The sequence below is a fragment of the Nyctibius grandis genome, chromosome 3 (genome assembly GCF_013368605.1).
Source record: "Nyctibius grandis isolate bNycGra1 chromosome 3, bNycGra1.pri, whole genome shotgun sequence".
In the NCBI taxonomy this organism is placed as follows: Eukaryota; Metazoa; Chordata; class Aves; order Nyctibiiformes; family Nyctibiidae; genus Nyctibius; species Nyctibius grandis.
The window spans coordinates 60,166,300-60,188,402 of NC_090660.1; the positions used below are offsets into that span (position 1 = coordinate 60,166,300).

At 39.5% G+C, this 22,103-nt stretch overlaps 1 protein-coding gene across 1 annotated transcript in view; it reads left to right on the forward strand.

Annotated features, from left to right (window-relative positions):
* Positions 1 to 22,103, forward strand: part of LAMA3 (laminin subunit alpha 3) — a 130,957-nt gene that overhangs the window by 82,697 nt on the left and 26,157 nt on the right. Inside the window, exons 38-48 of the mRNA XM_068396018.1 lie at positions 1,278 to 1,442; positions 4,417 to 4,518; positions 5,601 to 5,684; positions 6,611 to 6,841; positions 10,609 to 10,722; positions 14,641 to 14,750; positions 16,623 to 16,703; positions 18,073 to 18,179; positions 20,840 to 20,890; positions 21,281 to 21,432; positions 21,972 to 22,082. Of these exons, the coding sequence (XP_068252119.1) occupies positions 1,278 to 1,442; positions 4,417 to 4,518; positions 5,601 to 5,684; positions 6,611 to 6,841; positions 10,609 to 10,722; positions 14,641 to 14,750; positions 16,623 to 16,703; positions 18,073 to 18,179; positions 20,840 to 20,890; positions 21,281 to 21,432; positions 21,972 to 22,082 (1,308 nt within the window). The remainder of the gene's footprint in view (positions 1 to 1,277; positions 1,443 to 4,416; positions 4,519 to 5,600; positions 5,685 to 6,610; positions 6,842 to 10,608; positions 10,723 to 14,640; positions 14,751 to 16,622; positions 16,704 to 18,072; positions 18,180 to 20,839; positions 20,891 to 21,280; positions 21,433 to 21,971; positions 22,083 to 22,103) is intronic.

Genomic DNA, 22,103 nt, shown 5'->3' on the forward strand with positions numbered 1-22,103 from the left:
TCTGCAAGCAATAGTGCAGATCTGGTGCAGCCTTGTTAAGACTTAAATGTAGTCTGAAAGTACCTTTCAGCAGAAATGGCCCTTTTCACCTGTTTGTTTACAAATCACTAGTTGGACTGAAGTTGAGCTGGGCATGTATTGCTTTGTCTTTAGACACTAGTTCATCATTAAAGTCAATGGTCTCCTTCAATGTGCTTTGATAAGCACGTGTGTCATTTTACATGTCTATATCATAGATGCATTTTGAAACCTAAGAAATGTGTGACAGATTCTACACAGATTCTAAAAATTGTCTTTCTTCCCTCCCTAAAAAAAGACATGACATAAAAGTGTGAAGAAAGAAGAAGACAGATTTTTTAATAGCATAAATGAATGGTAAGATGTCTGAAGACTGAAAAAGAAGCAACAAATGCCTGAAACAATGCAAGAAAAAGAAAAAACAGAGTCCTAGAATGATGGATGAGGAGTTTAGTTTAGGCTTAGACATAGACTAGATGCAATCCAGATGGTGACACTTTACTGTTTACAAGCAAAGGATGAAAATCTGGCCTCAGTGAAGCCAGTAGCAAACTTCCATTTGCTTTAGGAAAACTTCCTCTAGTTATCACTTGTCCTCACCAAAGACTGTTTTTGAAAACATGTCTACTTTTTTGTTTTCTTGCTCTGGCCAGCCAAGGGCAACCCACTACAGAATTGTTCTAGTACATATGCATTATGCTGTCTTTCCCCCAGCATAATGAAAAATGGCAGGTTGTATGGTCCTTCATAAAACAACAGCCGTCAACATAAAATGTGCATCAAAGAGCTAGAATATTAGGCTACATTGCCTCCTCTCCAAAATACCCTTCCGTGTCCCCTCCCTCCCAGTTAACCTACCACAACAGGTCCACGCTCCGTCTTTTAGGTTAGTGTCCTTGGTTTGATTTTGGAATGGACTTAAAAAAGCACCTCTTAATGATATCCTTGGGTTTGTGTACACAATTCCTAGTCACCTCCAGAAGGGTTATGTCTTCATGGGACTGAAGATAGAATTTAGTTTGCAGGTGACAAACCAAATGCCTGCATCCCAAGTAGCTTTGGTACATCTGTCCCACTTATGCTCTCTCTTGAGGTCCTTGCAACATCCGTTACACAAAGACTTTAGGCTGGCTCTGAAGGGGTTAAATTTCAGGCTAATGGAATTATAGAGGCTAAACAATTTCTCCTCATTACTTGGTGCTGGTAAAGTTTAATAAAAGATGAGACAAACTTTTATTTTCTTTATGTATTTTCATTAGTTTGTGGACATGAGGAACTGGCGCTTGGAGGCAGCGGATGAAAATATTGACATTCCAGTCACTTTCAATCCAGTCAGTAATAGTGTGGTGGCTGATGTTCAAGAATTGCCTGCTTCAGTGCATAGTTTGTACTGGAAAGCACCACTGTCTTACCTGGGAGAGAAGGTAAATGACACCTAACTCATCTGTTTTAATAACATGTATTCGTTTTTTGCCAGCATCGCTGATAAAGCATCTCATTGTTTTTCTTAGATAAGTTTCTCTCTCTTCCCTCATGAGATTCGTATCTGTCTTACTTGTCATGTCAGAAGTCACAACATTTTACTTCTGAATACAGTGTTAAAACTATAACCAATAACAGAATTAATCATCTTGCTTGGTGCCAGAGAGATCTTTATGTAAACAGCATCGTCAGGAGCTATGATTCAGGAGCTGGTATCTTCAGCCGCTTTTCTGAAACCAAGAACACATAGAGCTTGCCAAAGTGCCCGAGTATCCTTTAAACTCCTTAGAGTATCTCCTGGGCAGATTTCCAAATGAATAAAAGGTGATTACGTGCTCAGTGGCACACAAAAAACCCAACCTTTTGCTTTCGATATGTTGCTTGGGAAGAACAACACCTGGTTTTCTAACCTTGGTGTCCTTTGAACTGCTTCCTGCTCTTTCTGCTCATGCATAGGAGCAGTCTTTTGCTCGTGGTTAGTACCTATCGGCATTTCAGGCTGGGGATCACACTGACCAGGGGGAACTTTGCTAGTAGTGGCTTGCAGGCCCAGAGCCCCAGGTTCTACCTGTTTGCAGCTCTGACAGTGTCGATAGTTGCTAGCCAGTTGTAGGGGACACAGGCTTTTCAGATGCAATCCTGCTGTCACACAAGCGGAAACAAATGGGATAGACACCAGAGCATTAAAGATGGTGCAATTTTTGAAGTTCCTCTTAGTCCTCATTTTAAAGACTAGAGCAGCATTTTTCACCCTGCTCTCCTATGCTCAGAGGTACATATCTTTCAGTTGAACAGCATGTTTAGTTAGGGTGCTTTTTGTTAATGTTATAGAGGTTCTTGTTTCAATATCTACAAATTATTTTTCAAAGAGATTTCATGTTAAAGTGTACGTTATCTATTACAGTGTTAAACCAAAAGGACTTTTGTTGTTCCCATAACAAAGTATAAAGCAGGCAATAACCCTTTTTAACCACAGCTATTAAGAACAGTACTATGAGTTTTATGTTGCATGCCCCAATATCTAACTATGCATGCCATAGCTTGCTTTTATTTACCGTGACAACACTGTAAATAAAATAGTTCTATTTTTGGACTTGCTTTTACTGTACACTGTGTGTAAGTATATATTTTAGCACGGGCAATACTGCAGTAGCCAAAGTCCCCCCCAAAATACTATCTTGCTGCTAGTTTTACAAGCTCATAAATTTACCAATTATTCACATTATTGTATTCTGAAAATGTCAGGTTTTGGTCTACTTCCAGTGACAGCACCTCGTTCAGAAAATGCGAACAAGATTGCTCCAGACGTTTTTCAGTATGATGAGGGTATAAATACTATCTTTCATTATGTTAAACCTTTTAATTAGTTCCACTGGAACATTAATATTTAGCAGAGTATATTTTCTTTCCTCTCTCTATCTTTTGTTTGCAACGTTAAAAGAGAATCAATGTAAAATCTATAGCAGTGCTGAATCTAACAGTCATTGAGAAATTCAGATCACATCGTCCCCATTTTCTGCTCTTTTGTATTTTAACATTCTATTTAATAGACCACTCTTACTGTTAGAAAATAAATACTGTAGGTATAGAATACAGAGGGTAGATTATAACACCAATATTTTCCCATTTTGAAGAAAAGTTCATTAAAAAAGCAGTAGCATAACATCCTGTCACATGGTGCAGTCCTAAAATGTGTGTTAAACAGGAAATTAGCTCTAATTTGAATTGTCTTATATTTTTGAAAAAAATTTATTTATACAGAGTTGTTTTGATTGTGTTGGCAAAATATAGCCAATGTTCCGAATGATGTTATTGAAAATGCAGTTGGCTAAAGATAATAGCATTAATTACGGCCCTGTGATCCAAGGAACAAATTTAGTACTGAAAATGTCTGTGTTTTGTTTGTAATACAGCAAAGTGTATGGAAAGGGGTAGATCAAAGGCTGGTGCTTACCTGCAGAACACCAAAACCTGACAAAGCAGTTCTTCCTCCCATGTCAAAACCAAGCATAAGTTCTAAGGGCAAACAGCAAGTGGTGCAAAACAGAGTAGTATATCTGTGGCAAAACACCTGATTTCACCTAGTACCTACAAACCTTCCTTCTAGGCTCTTCTTGGAACAAAAACTAACTAGGCTGTGCCTGGAGCTTCCTTTCCTCTCAATATATTTTGAACTGAGTCACTCATACACAACCCAGGCAAGCTGTTGGTCAGATGATTCACAGATACTTGCCTAAGTCTTTGTTTTGGGCAGCAGCCTATGTATTTGGTTGGGTTTGAGGCCACCTGTGGTCACCTGTAGTTGAGCCACAAGAAGTGTGGTTTCAGCTCAACCTACAGCAACGGTCTGTTTACAACAGAGCTGGTACCAGCTGATATCAGTAGAAGCGCTGTCCTCCAGGAGGTGGAGCAAAGATTTCCTGATTAGATTCATGTTTGTAGTAAGGTTAGAAAATGCTGGCCTATGAAAGCCACCTTTAAACATGCTTAGTCTGACTACTTCTTTTTATCCGTGGCTGTTCATGGGGTTCACTACCAGTTTCATTGTCTGATGCCTGCTCTTGATGAGCCAAATCTGTTCCATGGAGTATGGGAAAGAACAAAGTTCATGTGAAGATGTGATTTCTCTGTGACACAGATGGCGTGATCCCAGGTATGAAATAAAACCAATACCCAATGCAGGTACACAGAGAACAGTAATGGGTACTGCTCAAAAAGTGACGTCAGATAAACAAAGTAAACAAAATAGAAAGTAATTTCTTCCAAGCAACACATATTTTCACATTTGGTCTAAAGAACAAAGAGTAAATATATTATTTATAGTGCTGGAAGATGGGGTAAACTTGAATACAAAGTTATATTAATATCAAGCAATAGTGCAGTAAAGTATCTCTGGTCTTGTGCTTTTTGCTACAGCTTTCTTCATATGGTGGCTTCCTAAGTTACCAAGTGAAATCTTTTGGCTTACCTAGTGAGGGCATGGTTCTTCTGGATAAGAGACCTGATATACAACTAACAGTAAGTTTTGAAATACTATTTTTTCTTTCAAGCAATACCAATACCATGATATTTTGTTACCTGACAGCTATGGCAAATTTTGCTCCTATAGTGTGCTTCACTTCTGTAGCAACTTGGTGCATTTCTATAAAAGTGATTTTACTGCATTTGCTCAAAGCCGTCAACACACGTATCTCTGTTGCCAAAGTAACATATTATTAAGCATAACTGACTTCAGAGCAAATAAAAAGATAAAACTGATTTTTCTCTGTAAAATGCACCTGTGGAAAAAAATTAATTAATGCCTTGCACAGTTGTCAACAAGTATGGCTTCAACTCTGCAAAATATGCCCTGGATTCTATGTGTAATTAATCTAATTTTCTGTGAGAATTTTCTTCAGTATGACATTAAGCATAATTATAATGCTTCAAGGGACTGAAGTAAAAATGCATTTTAGGTTAACAGTTTTTAAATTTAACCACTTTAGGGCCAAAAGTTAAATCTTTTACAGTTTGTTGAAATTCCCAAGGGGCGGTTTTGTTTCTTCAGACCATCAGAAATACTAATTCAGTATTCCAGGATTCTCATTGGGAAACATGCCCCATAAAGTACTACAGTAGTATCCAAAGTGCACCAGGATGTCACGTCGAAGAGTGTTCCTCAGTCCAATATTAGTCTTATTCCCCTCGTCATGCCAGCCACAAATTTCCAAGGCAAGCTCTAAAGATTACATCAGGAGACAGCTCCTTTTGTAACAAGAAGGTGTGGCAGCAAAGGAGAGTGTTCAAAAATGCAAAAATGTTTTTACTCAAAAGAAATAACTAGTTCCTGTGAAAACTGGTAAGCAGTAATTTAATTCTCTTGGTGTTTTATTTGAAAGCAAGGTTATTAGTAGGCAAAAGCAGTGAAAACCCTGCTGACACTAGAACACAGTGCTTGCTATACCATTTCACTGACAAAATGACACACAGTTTTCCTAGTATTACTTATTTTTTATCTTCCAAAGAATAGGATTGACATGCTTCACCAAATTTTATTGCATCTGAACACTTTATCATAAAAACTAGTGAAATGTCAATGTTATCTCCTCATTCTCACATAGGGCCAGCAAATGAAAGTTGTTTATATGGATCCCAACAACCCACTGCCTGACCGTCAATATTATGGCCGTGTACAGCTAGTTGAGGTAAGAAATGAAAATGGAATGGTCTTCCCTTTTCTTCCCAGTGACACATAAAAATATGCAGGTAATATGTATACTTGATAAAGTTAGTGAATATAAACTTATATACTGTAGACCTTTAATATAAACATTTTTTTCTCTCTTTACCGCCACATTGAACCTAGGTTCTGGGTTCATACCACTTAATTTTAGCACCTTTAAGGCATCTTGTTCAATTTAGCCTTTACCACTCCCTCCAGGGCCAGTGGAGTAATACTGAATCAGTCATTAATGCAAGATGATTCATCACAGCCCCAGACGTGCTTAATAGGGATGGAATGAACTGTTATCTGTTTTCCTTGGTGTCTAGGTACCTAGTTTTGAATGGGTGTCCAACATTCAGGCAGGTGAAGTTAGCAGGGTTTATTCCTACCTTAAATCTGTGCTCAGAAAGTCAAACCAGGTTATTTCCATCTCACGTATAGGCAAAAAAGATAATGTTTCTTCATGCCAGATTCCATTTTCAGTAATGCCCTGTCTATTAGTAGCAAGAAAGCACATCAAGGCAGCCCTCAAAGATTAGATTTGCAGGACTTCCCTTACTTTTAAAAATAAAAGCATTTTTCCCCACTGTTTTATGGTTTGGTGGGTGATACCTCAAAGAAATTTGGATGTCTGAAGAAGAACCTATATGCTTCTTCACTTTTCAATATCTCAAAGCCATATGTACCTTTCAAAGTACAGGGTACATCCCTTTTTATGCTCATTATTCCTGTGTTTACATTCATTATATTTATTTTCCTGACCTCTATTCCACCCCAAACCACTTGGCACTACAGGGGTCTGTTCCATGGGTTTTTTCTCCCTTTTTTCTGTCATCCTGGCTTCTGTGCAGATACTCTTTTTATAAAGCAATTGTGCTGTGCTCATTTTGTACCCTTAATGTGCAGGGAAACTTCAGGCATGCCAGCAGCAATAACCTTGTATCCAGAGAAGAACTGATGATAATTCTGTCTAGACTAGATGGTTTACACATCAGAGGCCTTTACTTCACGGAGACTCAGCGATTAACCCTTGGTGAGGTTGGGTTGGAAGAAGCCACCAGCGCAGGAAGCGGCAGCGTTGCATACAGTGTAGAGACATGCTCCTGCCCTCCGGAGTATGCCGGTGACTCATGTCAGGTAGGAAGCGTTTGCCTCCATGCTGTACCATTATCTTCTGTCTTGCCTACAGCTATACATACTGGTTTAGTTAGAGGAACAGACTAGTTATTAAAGTAATTAAACGTGCTTCTTGTAAGCATGTGCACTTTCAGTGGTTCAAATACTTTCACTGTCTAACAAGCACTGTAGGGTTATTGAACTCGTGATTGCTTTTGTGCGGCTGTGAATGTCATTTTACACGTGTAAGGCACTATAATGAGGGATTCTTCTGTGATGCCCTGTGAGAGGCTGAATAATCTCGGCTGGCGCTTACTTTAATGGAGAGAAGGTCAGAGATGACTTGATCAAAATCTTTGAGACCCTACACAGTGGAGAAGATTCCTGGTGTTCCTTATTTTAGCAGTATCCAAGGGAAGTAACCTGAACCTAGATAATTCTGGATACTTTCCTATTTTTGTAGGAAAATGTTTGAAAGCTGAAGTTAACATATTTGCAAAAAATATTTGGAGATATTTTTATGAAAGATAATGTAAACATTGCAAAGTAATACTGTTACCTGAAGAATGGTGAAATCCTAGCCATAGTTGTATATCCTGTCCCTGACGCTCTTCCTGTAGCTGTAATTCTTTTGGTCGCCACTTTGCTTAGCTTAGAGCTTGACTTTTCCCATGTGTAAGCACCTGAGGCAGCAGAATAAAGTACTGGAGAGATAAGCGGTGTACAAAGTGCACAAAATATGAGGAATTATTCTCTCAGAAAATGGCTGAAGGTTACAGAAAAGCAGCAATTGCTGTGCTAAACTTGCAAATGTTTTTGAAATGAGAATGAAAGAAAAATATCTAGATCAAAGCAGCTGCAGAGAGACTGAACAAACATTTACGTCTCGCTTACGTCTCGCGTGCGCATCCACTGCGCGGGGCAGCTCTTCATCATGAATACCATTTTGGAAATAGTTCTAGAAACTTTTTTTTTTTTCACCTGTTTGATGTTCTGTGCCACGTGCAAATTGACGAGCACTGACTGAAATTCCTACTGCTGTCCCATTGCTTTCAACATACTGCCTTTATAAATTAAGGTGTTGGGGTTTTTTATATAACCTAGTGGAAATTCATAGCCAAAGGAAGCTATCGAGACACTCACCTGGGCAGTTCGTAAGCCTCATATGTTTATGCAGCATTACTCAGGCAGTGATTTACTGCTCTAATCACCTAGCTCTGTCTGGCTGCCTTAGGTGGGGAGGAGGTGATGCCTGCCACACCCTGACTTAGGTATATATCGAGCTACAGGAACTGCGGGGTTACTTGTTAACCTCAGGAACAGTAATGTGTGCTGTACAGCTTGACTCATGTATAAAGTTTAAAGGTGGGGCCCGTGACAGCACAGAGCCTCATTAATCTGAGTCAGAAGCTGGAGAAGAAGGGAGAGTGTAAGAGAACGGGCGAGCGCCAAAGGGATAGATAGCAGCGTGTGTTCGAAGTGGAGCTAAAGTAAAACGATGGCCCAAGCACGGAGGCTGAGGAATGTAGGATGGCTGGTTGTCACGTTCGTAGCCCTGGGGCGTTGTTTAGCACACGATATGCAACAGAGGCGATGGTATCCTCACCTTCAGGAGAGGAGTCAGCAGCAACAAGTTCAAAGGGATTATTACCCGAGACAGGTAATTTGTTCATTTTCCCTTCCTCGCTTGCTTCCTTCTTTCTCTTTGTTTTTAAGTTAACTAATTTGATTGTAAATTCTACATTACTTAATATAAAAGTAATAAGAAGGCTAATCTTCTCATGTCTCAAAGTACTTTGCTAACAAAAGCATGCGTGAGAAGTTTCTTTTAAAATGTTGTTTACTTTAAAACAATCAGCCTGAACTCCTAAGCACTTGAAAGTGCCTAGAGCTTTATCGTCATGTGGAATAAATTTCTCAGTATCACAAATGCTGCTTCAAAAACAAAGTGCCCACGTACTTCAAATGTGTTGTTTAAATACGGCATAAATAGAAAAAAAAAAAAGCTGCACAGATTTTTTCCAAATGCATTTGGATGTATTTTTAAAATGAGTGATTCATTTTGCTCTCCAAAAAGGGTCTTTCAGTAAATAAAATTTATATGCATTAGAGCCTATATTTTACTTAGTCATGCTGTTTAATGTATTTCAGGCCCTGGCTTCTTCAGAAGCTGTGTAAATTGGCTCCCTGTTGTTCAGGGAACATATTCAGCCTTTTAAAAATGTATCTGAAAAATTTCGAGAGCCTGTTCTAAATTCAGTCCTTGCTCACACTGAAGTCAGTATTAAAAGCTGTTGATGCTATTAGTATTCTGCATACTTTCTTTTTCATTTATCCCACATATAAAGAAGGCAAAGGTGCCACTATCAACTGTTGTTTAAACAGCAATAACTCAATATACCTTTTGGGATCTGCTTTGGGAGAGGTGAATTTTTTTTTGTCTGGTAGTTACATGGTTGATAAATTCACTGGTTAATCCTGTACTTGCATAAATACTTACACCTCAAACCACTGGAACATGATTTGAGGCACCATCTCGCAAACTCTTTGCTCTTCAGATTAGTCCCATCAGTCTTGGTGGTGCAGTTGCTATGAGAAAAGATTTATGGCTTTTAAGTTCAACTGTCACTTGTTTTCTGAATATCATTGGGGCCAGCCCCTGAGGTACAGGCGAGGTAGAGGTACAGTGCAGAAGTACATTGCTGAAGGCAGGAACCTGGGAGGTGTTGGCTTCGTGGGGAGCACAGCTTTCTCCTCACTTCCATACAGCCTCTGATCTTCCTTGCACCAGGCCAGCTTAGTTACTAGTGAAAAGGAGCTAGAGAATACAAGGGACAGACTTATGTCCGGTCATTTTTGGTGTGGTTGGTGTGCCAGGAGGATGCTGAGCAGAGAATGTGGGCATGAATATTTGAAGTGGTCTGTAAACGGGAAGGCTCCGTGCCCAGGAAGAATTCCCTGTACTTTTCCTACCCTTGTGCTTTCCCTTCCCATGCCAAGCAAGAACCTGGTTTTAACGTATTAGTTACTACCTTTCTGGTGTAGGCTAACAAACTCCATGTCTCTTGCTCCTTTCATAATCTCCCTCTGGTTCAGCTCCGTATTTAAACCTGACTTTGATCTGACAGGCCGTGCTTCTGCTCCTGTGCCCTCAACAGCTGAACATTCTTCTCATACTTCCCAGGTCTCAGGGACAAGCCTGTACTTAGATATTAGACCGCCATGTGTTCTGTAAGATCACCTTGCTCTAAGCATGGCTTCATATAGCTCCAGGTAGCCTTATTGTGGAAGTCACGATGAATTCATGTAAAAGATATCTCATTAGAAATATTTCCAACGAATACACCGTAGTTAAATTAATATCAAGATTTCATATAACCACTAGCTAATATGTGAGATTTTCATATGTTCTTCTTTGAGAAGACTGTAGAATGAATCTATATTAAAATCTTTTTCTGTGGTTTAAAAGTCGCATTCTACACCTTTGTACATAGCCACAGGAAGCGTGTTTTGCTCAGAGTTTAGAGTCAAAATTATGAAATACCCACTACCACAAAGAGTAGAGTTCAGATGCTTAGGCTGAACCTTCTTCAGCTCCATTCTTCAGTGCCATTTGCTGCATTAAAATGCTTATTATTTAAACAATAATATGGGCTTAGAAGAACTTGCCAGTAAGTTTACACCTCCACTACTAAATGGCAAACAATTTTAAAATACCCTTCCAATAACCTGTAAAACTTTCTTTCCACCAACACTCACTATTTTTCTTCTCTCTGCTTACTCTCTAGGAATGTGGCCTTGGATTTTATCGTGAGAATAAAGGATTATTTACTGAACGCTGTGTCCCCTGCAACTGCAATGGAAATTCAAATAGATGTCAAGATGGTACTGGAAAATGTATTGTAAGTAAATACTAACATTCACAACATGAGTGGAAAAAAGGGAGAAAAAAACATTTACCTTACTGCAGTATGGACTGTTTAACACAGTACTGTTAAATTCCAGGCAACTAAAAATAATCCTTGCCTGCCTCATTCTCTATATCTTGTACTATTAATGTGCATAAGTTGCATACCCTTACATGTATGTTTAACGTAACTGTGGGTGATAAGAATAATTGGTGTCCTTGGTTTTGTTTTCTTCTATCCCCTATAATTTTTGTTAGCTCATGGTACAAAAAGTCACCAAATGAGCACATACGTGTTTGCAGTTATTTGTAATAAATATGGGGTCTTATCGTGGCTTGTCCCTGGCCTATGCAGTCCTTAGTTTTGTACGTATATACCAGGGTTTGCCAATGCTGACAAATAGTGCATTCATGCATAGCATAGCCTTTGCACCATCACATGTTTAATCAGCATCAGTAAATCTCCACTAATCTTAATTTACAACTAGATGGATTAAAAAATACTGCAGTAAATAAGATGAGACAAAGGGGATAGAAGTTAGGTTAATTAGAAAACTTCATAGAATCATAAAATCATAGAATTTCTGTTTTGGTTATAAAGGACCTTTAAGATCATCAAGTCCACCCATTAACCTAACACTACCAAGTCCACCACTAAACTATGTCCCTAAGCACCACATCTACTCGTCTTTTAAATACCTCCAGGGATGGTGACTCAACCACTTCCCTGGGCAGCCTGTTCCAGAAGATACAGCTGTTACAGAAGATATAGTGGGGCAGATTTTGCTCCCTGGCACACCGTATTAAACCCAAAGCAGCCTTATGGGAGTGGGTCAGCCCTCATAGCAATGCAAGTGTGACATCTGGCCGACTGGGCTTCTCCAGCTTATATCCATGATGCTTCACTGAACAGTTTGTTCTGAAAAATTCTCACTTAAAAACTTTTCACTAATTTTTCACTTACTGTGTAAACAAGAACCTTGCCAACACCTTTTTGTGGTCTGTCTTCTCTATTATTTCTTCCTTGTTCCTGCTGCATCCATTCTGCCTGCGGTGCATTCCTGTGTGTTATGTCATTCCCCCTGACTTCGTCTCAACCAACCTTCTTGCTTTAATGGAAACTATAAACCAATTCGGCACATTCTGGGAGATGACTTACAGGCTGCTGCTTTGGAGAGGCAGGGCAGGCCATGACAGGAAAGTGCTGCAGCAGAGCTATAAAGATGAGGAAGTTTTACTTCAGATGAAAATTATAAAGGAAAAAAAATGCAAATTTCACTTTTACCTCATAAAGTATGTGATTTAGGTTCTCTTTGTCCTCTCCTTCTCACAGCTGGATTAACTTTCAGATAGAGCTAAATCAACACTTGGCCCTGGGACAAAATTTAGGGCAAGCAAAGTCATCCAGGATAATGTGGTAAAAAATGAAAGCCCAGAGGGCCTGTATTTCCATCGTGAGCCTCCACCTAATAAGGAGCAAGTTTGACACTCTGTAGAGGAGCCATGGGACAAAGACTTATAGCGATTCAGAGGAGACAGGGGGGCTTCCCAACATGGAGTCACCAAGTGTCGTATCCAAAGGGCAAAGCTTGCTCACTTGGCCTCCTTCCTGCTCCTCACCTGGAGCACTGGACCCCAGTATCTCTGCAGCGACAGCCTCCAGAGAAGGCTCTGTGAGGCTAAGCCCAGGCTGGCTCTTTCCTCTGTGGCAGCAGTGCGATTGTCCCCAGCTCAGGCGGTAACTATCCAACTGCATGCTGGTGGAAGGAGAGGGGTGCAGTGCTGCGCTGCTGGAAGCGGAGGAGAATGGAGTGCAGGAGGAGATGGAGAAGACAGAAGAATTGGTTCTCATGTGTAGGAAAAAGCTGGCCCTCTGCCATTAATCAGGCTTTGTGTCCTCGTGGTTCCTGCCCTTCCTCCTGAAAGGCACGTTCCCTCTGCCACAGTATGGTGCTGAGACTTGCTCATCCCATGACATGTTGTTTCATGTCACGTAACCCCACGTACATAGGTATTTCTGTTGAGGCCATCACACATTCTACTCTGGCTTCCTTGTACCATATGGGTGCATATGGAGTCAGCTGAGAGTTTTCCTTTCAGAGTTTTTAATACTTGATGGTCTGGAGATGCTGTGACTCCAAGGGTGTCTCTGGCCCCGTGAAACTTGAAGGAAGATCCATGAGGGAGCTGCTGCTCTGGCTTCATTCCACTGTGCCTGTGGAGCACTGGGTTATGTTTGCCAGTCCTTCTACACCATGTAGCTGGAGGAACAGCATGACATTCAGAGTGGCTGATATGTGAAATATCTTAAACTTTCTTCAGCAATTATGGAATTGCTTCAGTTTCTGTAGACAGAGTGAGCAAAAAAAAAGGCCAGGAGATTAACTTGGGGGGCGGGAGGTTGCTCTAAGATGAAACCAACACAAGTATTTTTAAATACCTCTCTTTTACTCTTTTGGCAGTTTAATTTATTCTTTAGGATTATTAAAATTTACAGTAATTATTCAGAAACAGTCTGAATTTTCCCTGAGCTTTTTGCAGGGATATATGCACCAGATTTTATAGAGGCTGCATTTTAAAATGATTCCTTTTACAAATACAGTGTCTTCATATTACTTTCGTTTCCTCTAGTTAAACGGCCCATATGTGAACTGGAATTTTTCTTGTTCTTTTCTAGAACCTTTCTCAAGTGAGCCACAGATTTAGTTCTTTAACCAAAACTAAAACAAATTAGAGGTTACTACGTGCAGAGGCTGAAGGGAAGGGCTGTTGATGTGGTTGAGGGAACCGGGGTGTGAAGAAATGTGGAGGAGAATGGAGTATAAGAGGAGATGGGAGAGACAGAACTGTTTCTCATTTGTAGGGAAAAATGCCCCTCTGCTGCAAGTCGTGGTAGTAGGGCCTTCAACTATAGCCCTAAGCCATAGAGGTCCCTGAAATGGAAGGGCAATTTGCTCAGTGACTGCTTCCAGCTAACTTCCCACTTTCTTTTTCCATCTTTCACTTGCTAGCACACTCAGCTCTGTGAGACACTGGATCAGTCTGTTGCACATTGAAGAAAACAGTTTTAGAACTTGGGAGCTTTAATACCTCTTGAGTGTTGGTCACATTGAATTTTTATGGCTGCTCAAAAATGCATTTGAACAACTTCTCTTTTAAATTAGCATCGCTTTAGGTAATGCAAAAGCAACTTGCTCATCCTCTCCCCGTAGTGTATAAATGTGTGTGACAATTAGACAGCACCAGGAATAAGAATGTTTCTAAAATAAAATATAATTCCCAATGATTTTATCATGGAAAAAGTGGCTCAGTTGTGTCAGTTTCAACTGTTTTCCCAGCCTTTGCTTTTCATTATGTATTCCAGTTACCCCAGATAAATAGAAATTACATATACACTGGAGAAAGTACATAAAATTCAATTCTGATCTGAATCTACTAAGAGAAATACTTTTTATATTAATTTCATGGGATTTTTTTTAAGAATGTCCTTGGGCTCAATTAATTGCATGCTTTTAAATATTATCTGCCTTCTAATTAGAGTTAAGATGCAAAATTTAAAGTTTCATTTGAACACAGGGATTTTTAATTGAAATACCAAGACATAGAGATTGCATTAATGGAATGTTCCTTAACAAACTATGCATCTGATTGAATTTCTTTAAAAATATGTTTAATGCTGCTTATTTATCTGTTGCTCTTCCACAATAGTGAGCAAATTGTGCTTTCTGCAATTTGAGAATGACTGGAATGAATCTGTTCTGGTTGTGAAGGCAGTTTGGCAATAAATGCTTGATTATGTGGAAGGGAAAGAACATATCCTCTGAGTAGATTTGCTATATTTTTAAAAAAAAAATAATAAAGCCATATTGAGTGGTAAAGCCCTGTTAACTGTCTTGCTTGTTTCCTTTTTAAGAACTGTCAGTATAATACTGCTGGGGAGAAATGTGAGCGCTGTAAAGATGGTTATTTTGGAGATGCCACTCAAGGTTCCTGTCGGGTGTGCCCTTGCCCTTATACAAACAGGTACAGTAAAAGGTCGTGAGTAGTCAAGCAGAGGGTAAAGGGGAAGGGAAAAAGAAAAAAAAAAGAAAAAGAAAAAACAACCCAAAACCCTGCTACCATAGGAAGATAATGATCTTTTTCTGTATTCTCATATCACTCAGCATGGTTGGGCATCAGACCCATTTGAGGCATGTTAGACCAGCAGTAATTGCCTTTTTCAATAAGCTGGGTGTTCCAATTGTCACTCAGTTCCTGAACCACAAAGGCACATTGCTCATCGCCTGGGGGAGCCCCAGGCAATTGTAATGGGCTTGGGTACAAAACCACCAGTAACTCCTTCCTAGTGAGAAGTACAGGATGGAAGTCTTTTCCCTTGATGGTCATATCCAGAATCTTTCTTGTTTACTGAAATGCAAGACAGAAGTTATCTTTAGTCTCACATTTAACACCATTACTCTGGCTAGGAGGCAGTGACAATGACAAAACAATGACAAAACAAGTATGAATTCAGAAAATGTAGTGAGATGCAAAATAATCTAAAAATATTAAAGCTCATAAGCACATATCTAGATTTCCGAAAGATCATGATGGCTTTTCAGGTGGAAGCTCCATTTGAAGTGCAAACATACAGAGCTAGAAAAAATTAAATTTCCTTGGATCTAATAATGTTGCTAGGCTTTTAAAATTGGTCAGTAAATTGTGTTTTAAACACATAGTATGTTTTACCACATTGGTATCATTGGTCAGTTCTCAAATGTGAAATGTGATAAATAAAAACAAATATTTTTTTAAAAACTAAGCTATAAATTGCTAAAGGCACCACATCATATTTGCCAGGTGCATTAGCAAGCACCAGGTAACCTTAAGTAAGAGATTTATGCTAGCAGACAACAGACAGGTTTTTCATTTATCAGAGAACTCTCTGATAGATCTGTTCTTGACAGCATTGGCCTCTTCTGCAGGTGCTTGCCTGAGGCTGACTGAACGTATTTTTAGTCATCTTTTGCTTTAAGAGTTCTGAAATATCTAAGGAGGCCATAAACCTGTGCGGTTTCATAGCTGCACATTAGGGTGATAAATACCATTCCTGACATAGGAAATGCACCCCCCAGCCTTATTGGAGTTGACAATTTTCCACCTAGTCAAATTATATGTAATTCTTAGTGCAGACATCTGTCTTTAATACATAGACTTGCTTTATCCAACTGTTCATAGATTAAAAAAAGGAAATAGCAAACATGGCCTATCCCTGCTTCACATCCTGACTTCTTCCCAAACATTGGCCAAAAATTGGTTTTCCTCCCCAGAGAATTTTTAATCTAGATGAGTCTGCTAGAAAGAGCAGACAAAAATTTTCACTGTGTTAACCAGATATACTTTAGAGCTCCCCAAAATGGTGCACAACTCTATTCTCCTTTGGTTAAAAAAAAAAACAAAACAAACAATACTAGCTACACAAAAATATCCTCTAATGTTTCCATCCATAAAAAAAACAAACAAAAAAAGCTATCCAAACAGGAGGAAATGTTTTCTAGCACAGGCTATGGATTCTTGCCTAGCAAGATAAAATAGCTACCCAGACTTGTTTTCTTTTACAACATCACTATTAAGGTTTTTTTTTTAGGCATTCCTTTGGGTAGTGAACTATTATACTCAGTCCAGTGGGTCAGGAAATGATTACTTTTTTAGTCTAAGGAAAGAATTTAGATGAAAAATATGAAACTTCAAAGAATTAGTCACAGCAATTTATCTAGAGGCAATGAAATTAGCTGAGAAGTAATTTGGTGGTATAAAAACTTTTTAATCTGAAAGTCATTTAACTGAGCTTAGCCTCTAGAGTGTAAAACCTATTTGGTGATGTGCTCACAATAATATTTTTGCTTGTCCTCGAAGATTTGCAACTGGCTGTGTGGCAAATGGTGAAGAAATACAGTGTCTCTGTAAAGAAGGCTATACCGGAGTTCGTTGTGAACGGTAAGTGACCTGTTTCTCAAGACCAAGGTTCTTGAGAGGCACCATAAAAGGAGGTATTTCTGTATTGGGTAATATATGGATGTATGCATATGCATAGTGTGCACAGACTTAAGGACGATCTATTTATATAAACAGCTGACAGAGTGTGGTGCTATAGTATAATTCTAGATGTAAACCTAACGCTCCCTGAAGAAATGTGACCAATTCTCCACAGACTATTTAGTGACTACACAGTTTTTACAAGTGTCAGTGTCTTTGCCTAAGTGCCCTGTGCCTTGCCTTATCCTGCACTCTTTCTGATAATAATGAGTCCCGCTTACTTTGTCCCTTTTCCAGTTGAAAACATTTTCCCATTTCCTCCAGCGTACCTGATGATGCTTCAGTGTTTGTAGTTATCCAACAGCAACCATGTACCGTTTAACACGATACCCTTCACCCAAATCATTCTGATGCGGAGCATACAAACACAATGCTGAAGCCATCTCTTTTGCTCTAAGATTGCAGCAGTTTGGCAAAGCACAAGAGGTAGAGCATGGCAGTTTCAGGCAGGCAGAGGAAGACATTTCACTGAGTTTCAAACTTAAATTCCAGGGGGAATTTAAGCGTAATGGAGTGGTGCTGTCTGGTTTGGAAACTTGAGTCCAAAAAGTCATGATGTCTCACCTGAAGACAGTACCTCCAGTAGCACATTGTCTTGTGCTTCGAGACTGTTACTTTTGACATTATAGACAGATTTTCTCTTCCAGACCTAGCCATACCTCAGCTACTCATCATGGCTCTTTGATCACGCGTTGCCACCCCTATAGATCTTACAACAGAGTGACTTACAGGAATATTAGCTAGCCAATCTGGACAATATATTTTACCTATAAAATATTCAGGGATCACTCATACTGACTGCTTTGCTGGCAGGTGGCAGGAGGAGGTATCACCCAGCAGAAGGGTGATAATATCATTCAGTGCCGTTGCTCTTTGTTTGAAATCTCAACATGTGCTTGCAGTATGATCTGCCTTAATATGTGTTTTCTGGTGGGATCACAGACCAGAATAGTGTGGTTTGCTGGGTTAAGCCTTGTCAAATTCTCTGTGTGTATATGTATCTATCTGTGTGCATTTTATTTTTTCAGATGAAGTGAATTATTCCTATACGAGCATCGTGGGAGTTCTTTTATTTTTAGAAAAAATTTCTGCAGTACTTGGAAAGTTATTTTTAGCATAGTGCAGAGGATACTGTAAACCAAAAATATACCCTTTTTGTCTAAGCCAAGACATGAAATCAAAAGTTCTTGAAAGTTTCTTCAAGGGGCAGTATATTTCAGAAAAGTAGCTTCAAATATTTCATAAAAATTATTTGTTTCTCTTCATCTAGCTGTGCTCCAGGATATTTTGGAAATCCACAAAAATATGGAGGCTACTGTCAGAAATGTAATTGTAATAATAATGGACAGCTGGCTAGCTGTGACCACCTGACTGGAGGTATGTGAGGGCCTATGACCACGGAAGGGAGTGTTGTTTTCTCTCTGGGAAGCAGAGAAGGAAGGTGCTGAGATAAGTTGAACTGAAAGAAAGATCTAGACTTACAAGAAATGTAGGTCATTTTTAACAAAATGTAAGATTTCCTAAAACGTAACACCATGGTAATAGAAGGACTGTCTGAGTCATCAAGTTTACCATTGTAAGCCATTTTATTGTGTATTTCCCTTCATAAATACTACCAATTTTATTTTGTTTTTCTGTTTCACGGGTATGTTTTTAAATGCATTATGGTTCCTCTGCTGACATGGTTAAGTCATATCTTGCCAGTCTGTGTAATGGACTTAGGAAACTGAGCAGTCTCAATATGCCTTTTTAAAATGTATTTGGGACAGATTAGTGACATCTTCAGAGTCTGCATCAGGCACTGCCTTCTTAGGTATCCAAGCTAACTGTTTACAGTGGAAGTTAGGACCTGACTCAGTAGGCTGTTTTATAAATCCTGCTATACACCATTCTGCCATCTAAGACATCCGTGATTTTCAGTCACACATGTACTCCACTACTAGTAAGCTCTTATAAGAATATTATGCCACTGACATATGTTTGCTTTATCTAATATAATTCTGAAGGGCCTGATCCTACGTTCCTCGACTGTCTTTACCTCGGTTCACCTCAGTCTCTTGGGATACTCATTTCTATTCAGAAACACATAGGCCACTGCTCCTGAAAAGGACCTTGATTCTCCCATATTTTCATTCCCCAATAAAATTACACTTTTCTTTCCCCATAGACAGCTTTTCCTCCTCAGATGTTAGTGAAGCGTCAAACTAGTAACTCCTGATATTTCCATGCTCTTCATTTCTCTGCACTGCTGTTCATACTGTATTCAAGTAACTGCAAGGACCACCTTATCTTTCCTTGGTCACAGAAATTAGAAAACCAGCAAGTAATGTGAACTGCTGTTGGCAGCTGGTGCAATTTTTTCAATAGCTAGTTCTCATTTCTTATTTCATCATCGGAGTAATACATCTTTATTATATTTATACCTTGTGTAGAACAGATCCAAGCAGTGTTTGATGTTTTATCATTCCTTTCTTTTTGAAGTAAGAGTTTGCTAGGACAAACTAATCTGTTGGGCAAAATTCAACAAGGCAGTTTGTTTTCAGTTTGTCTCCAACCATATATTCTGATCAGCTGTCTCTTTCTCTGCATTAGGAATAAAACCCTCTGTGATCATCAGCACAGCATGTTCTAGCAGGTTTCTTGTGTGTGCTGTTTGGCACTTGGCCAGACTCTTTCATTTCACCATTTCTTGGCTGATGTTGTTTGTGCACAAGCTGTAATAATGGTTTTATTTAATTGGTACTTCACAGCGACAGCTGAAATGTGTTTGGTGTTAGCTGAATTACACAACAGCAGAACTGCACGGGTATTTGAATTTCAGAATAATAACCTTCGTTCTCTTACAAATATATTCTTTGTCACTTGTCTCCTTTTGGCAGCAGTGCTCACTACCAATCCCATTTTACTTCCCGATGACTTAATGTGCAAGTGCCAAAGGAAATGTCACAGCTAGGCAGTTTGTTCTAGGCTGTTTCATGCTGCTGTTGAAGTTCAGGTCCAATTTTATCACTGTATCCTCTCACAGTTGCAAGCTGTTGTTGACTCTTGACAGCAGCAGCCTATACCCTGAGCGCATCCTTTTCCTTCAGGGTAAAAGACATGCACAGCACTTTTCATTTTCAAGAGGAGATAAGAGTTAGGCAGTAGGACCAAGCCTGTAAAAGGGACTTGGGCATCAAGGCGGGGAGATTCCTGTCCTATATGATGGCGTTTTTAGGAGCCAGTTCCACTCCTGCCTCCTAGAAGTTAGGATCCCAGGATGTTACAATCCCACGTGCACCTGGAGAGTGTTAAGGTTTGTGTAATGAGATTTGTAAAACAAACAAACAAAACAAAACAGCACGCTGAACAAACAGTCACTTGTGCTGGCTTGTTAGAAAGTCTGAGGGCAATGTTTGTTGTATACCACCTGTATCTGTGGCCCACCTTCCATGACTCCTTCCATGCATACACTCTGGATTTCTCTCAAACTTGATTAATCCCTTAATCTTTCAAGCTGGAAGAGGTATGAAGGAAGGCCATAAACATTTCTCAGTTCCTTGTGGGTAAGACATCCTTTGAGGAATCAGAATCTGTGGTTTGAACATGGATGCTACTGTAGATAAAGGGGTTTGAACTTACGTCCTGGGTGAAATGCTTTAACAATATAGTCTTGGCTATGGTCCTGGTGGTGTTATTCTAGGCAAATGCTAGCAATACGTTCAGCACACTTGATGTGGAGAGCCTCCTGCTGCTACTCAAGTACATATACTGGGCGGGGCAGGGTTTACAGTCAGTTTCCTTTGAGGGATGAAAAAAGGTGTTGATCTCAGCAAGGCATAAGTGGGAGCTGAATGTTTTGGCATGCTGAAGCCTTCTGAGCATTTCAGCTCTTTCACAGTAGGTATGGGTTTAGGAAAGGGCAGCACTGTGTTTTAATGGCTGCCAACCATGAAAAGTGAGGGCAAAAATGCAATAGTAGTATTTTCGTAAGAAATAGTAGTATTATCATGAGAAAATTTCATCATTAGTTACTGATGACGGTCTTGTGATTTCAGAATGTTTCAATAATGAACCAAAAGATGTGGATCCAAATGAAGATTGTGACCGTAAGTAATAAAATAGAACTGCACTTAGATTGCTGTCTGCTGGCTTTAGACATAGACTGATGACTCTTTTAAGGGTGGCAGAGTTTAAAAAGGACTAGAGGTGTCCTGTAATGAATCTTTTAAAAGCAAACATTCAACCGAACACTTGGAAAAATGATAAAAGAGGTGGTCAGCTAGCCAGATGTAGATGGGGCCTCCTCCTCATTTCTGGGTTTGGCCACTCTCCTCAGTACTGTGGACTTTGTTATTGCCTTTGTTCTTCAGGCAGCACCAGATGACAAGCATCAAAGTATTTCCATTGCATCTCATTTATTAATGTATGCAGTGAAATGTTCTCTGCACCAAATATCAATAATTTGTATTGTTTTCCTTTGCTCATGCTCCCTTCAGCTTGTGATAGCTGTGTAATTACACTGCTGAAGGATTTGAGCACAATAGGTGACGAGCTTCGGCTGATTAAGTCTCAGCTGCAAAACGTCCATGCAAGTACTCACACACTGGAGCAGATGAGACATCTGGAAACACGCATCAAGGACTTAAAGGTAGGCGCACATAAACGAAAAAGTGGATTTCAGATTAAGCAGATAAGAGCTGAACATAGGAACTTATGCCATCTTTTTGTCAGCTTGTAAGGAAACATACATCAGCTTTTGATTTCAAATACCAGATGTTGACAGTATTGGGCTTCATCTGTTAGAAGATAACTATTGTTCCCGTGTCATGCTCTGAAAGAGAATCAGTATCTCTGCTTTTTCTGAGGCCTGCTCACCTTGAAAGCTATATCGCTGAGGTTTCCCTATAGCTCTGTCTTTTTCCAGCACTTCATGTCTCTGCATTACTGAAAAACCCTAACATTCCAATAGCCAATACCAAATTCATCCTAAAAAAATTTCCTTTGATTGAAATAGCAGTTGTTATACTCACAGATAAAAAAGCACAGGTTTTGGGCAGCAATTGGTCAGCCTTCATGTCAGTAGTGCTGCTTTTATTTACCTTGGGTAAAGATCTAACCCAGTGAATTTTGATTTTTCTCTCCTGTGTATGGGTGATTTATTGGATTATTTTTTTTCTTTCTTTTCAGGCCTTATTGAACAACTACCGTTCTGTTGTTCATAATCAGGGTTCAAAGGTAGATGAGTTGGAGACAGAATTCGTTAACCTAAGTCATGATGTAAATGCTCTCCAGGAAAAGGTGACTTACCAAATCAATTTA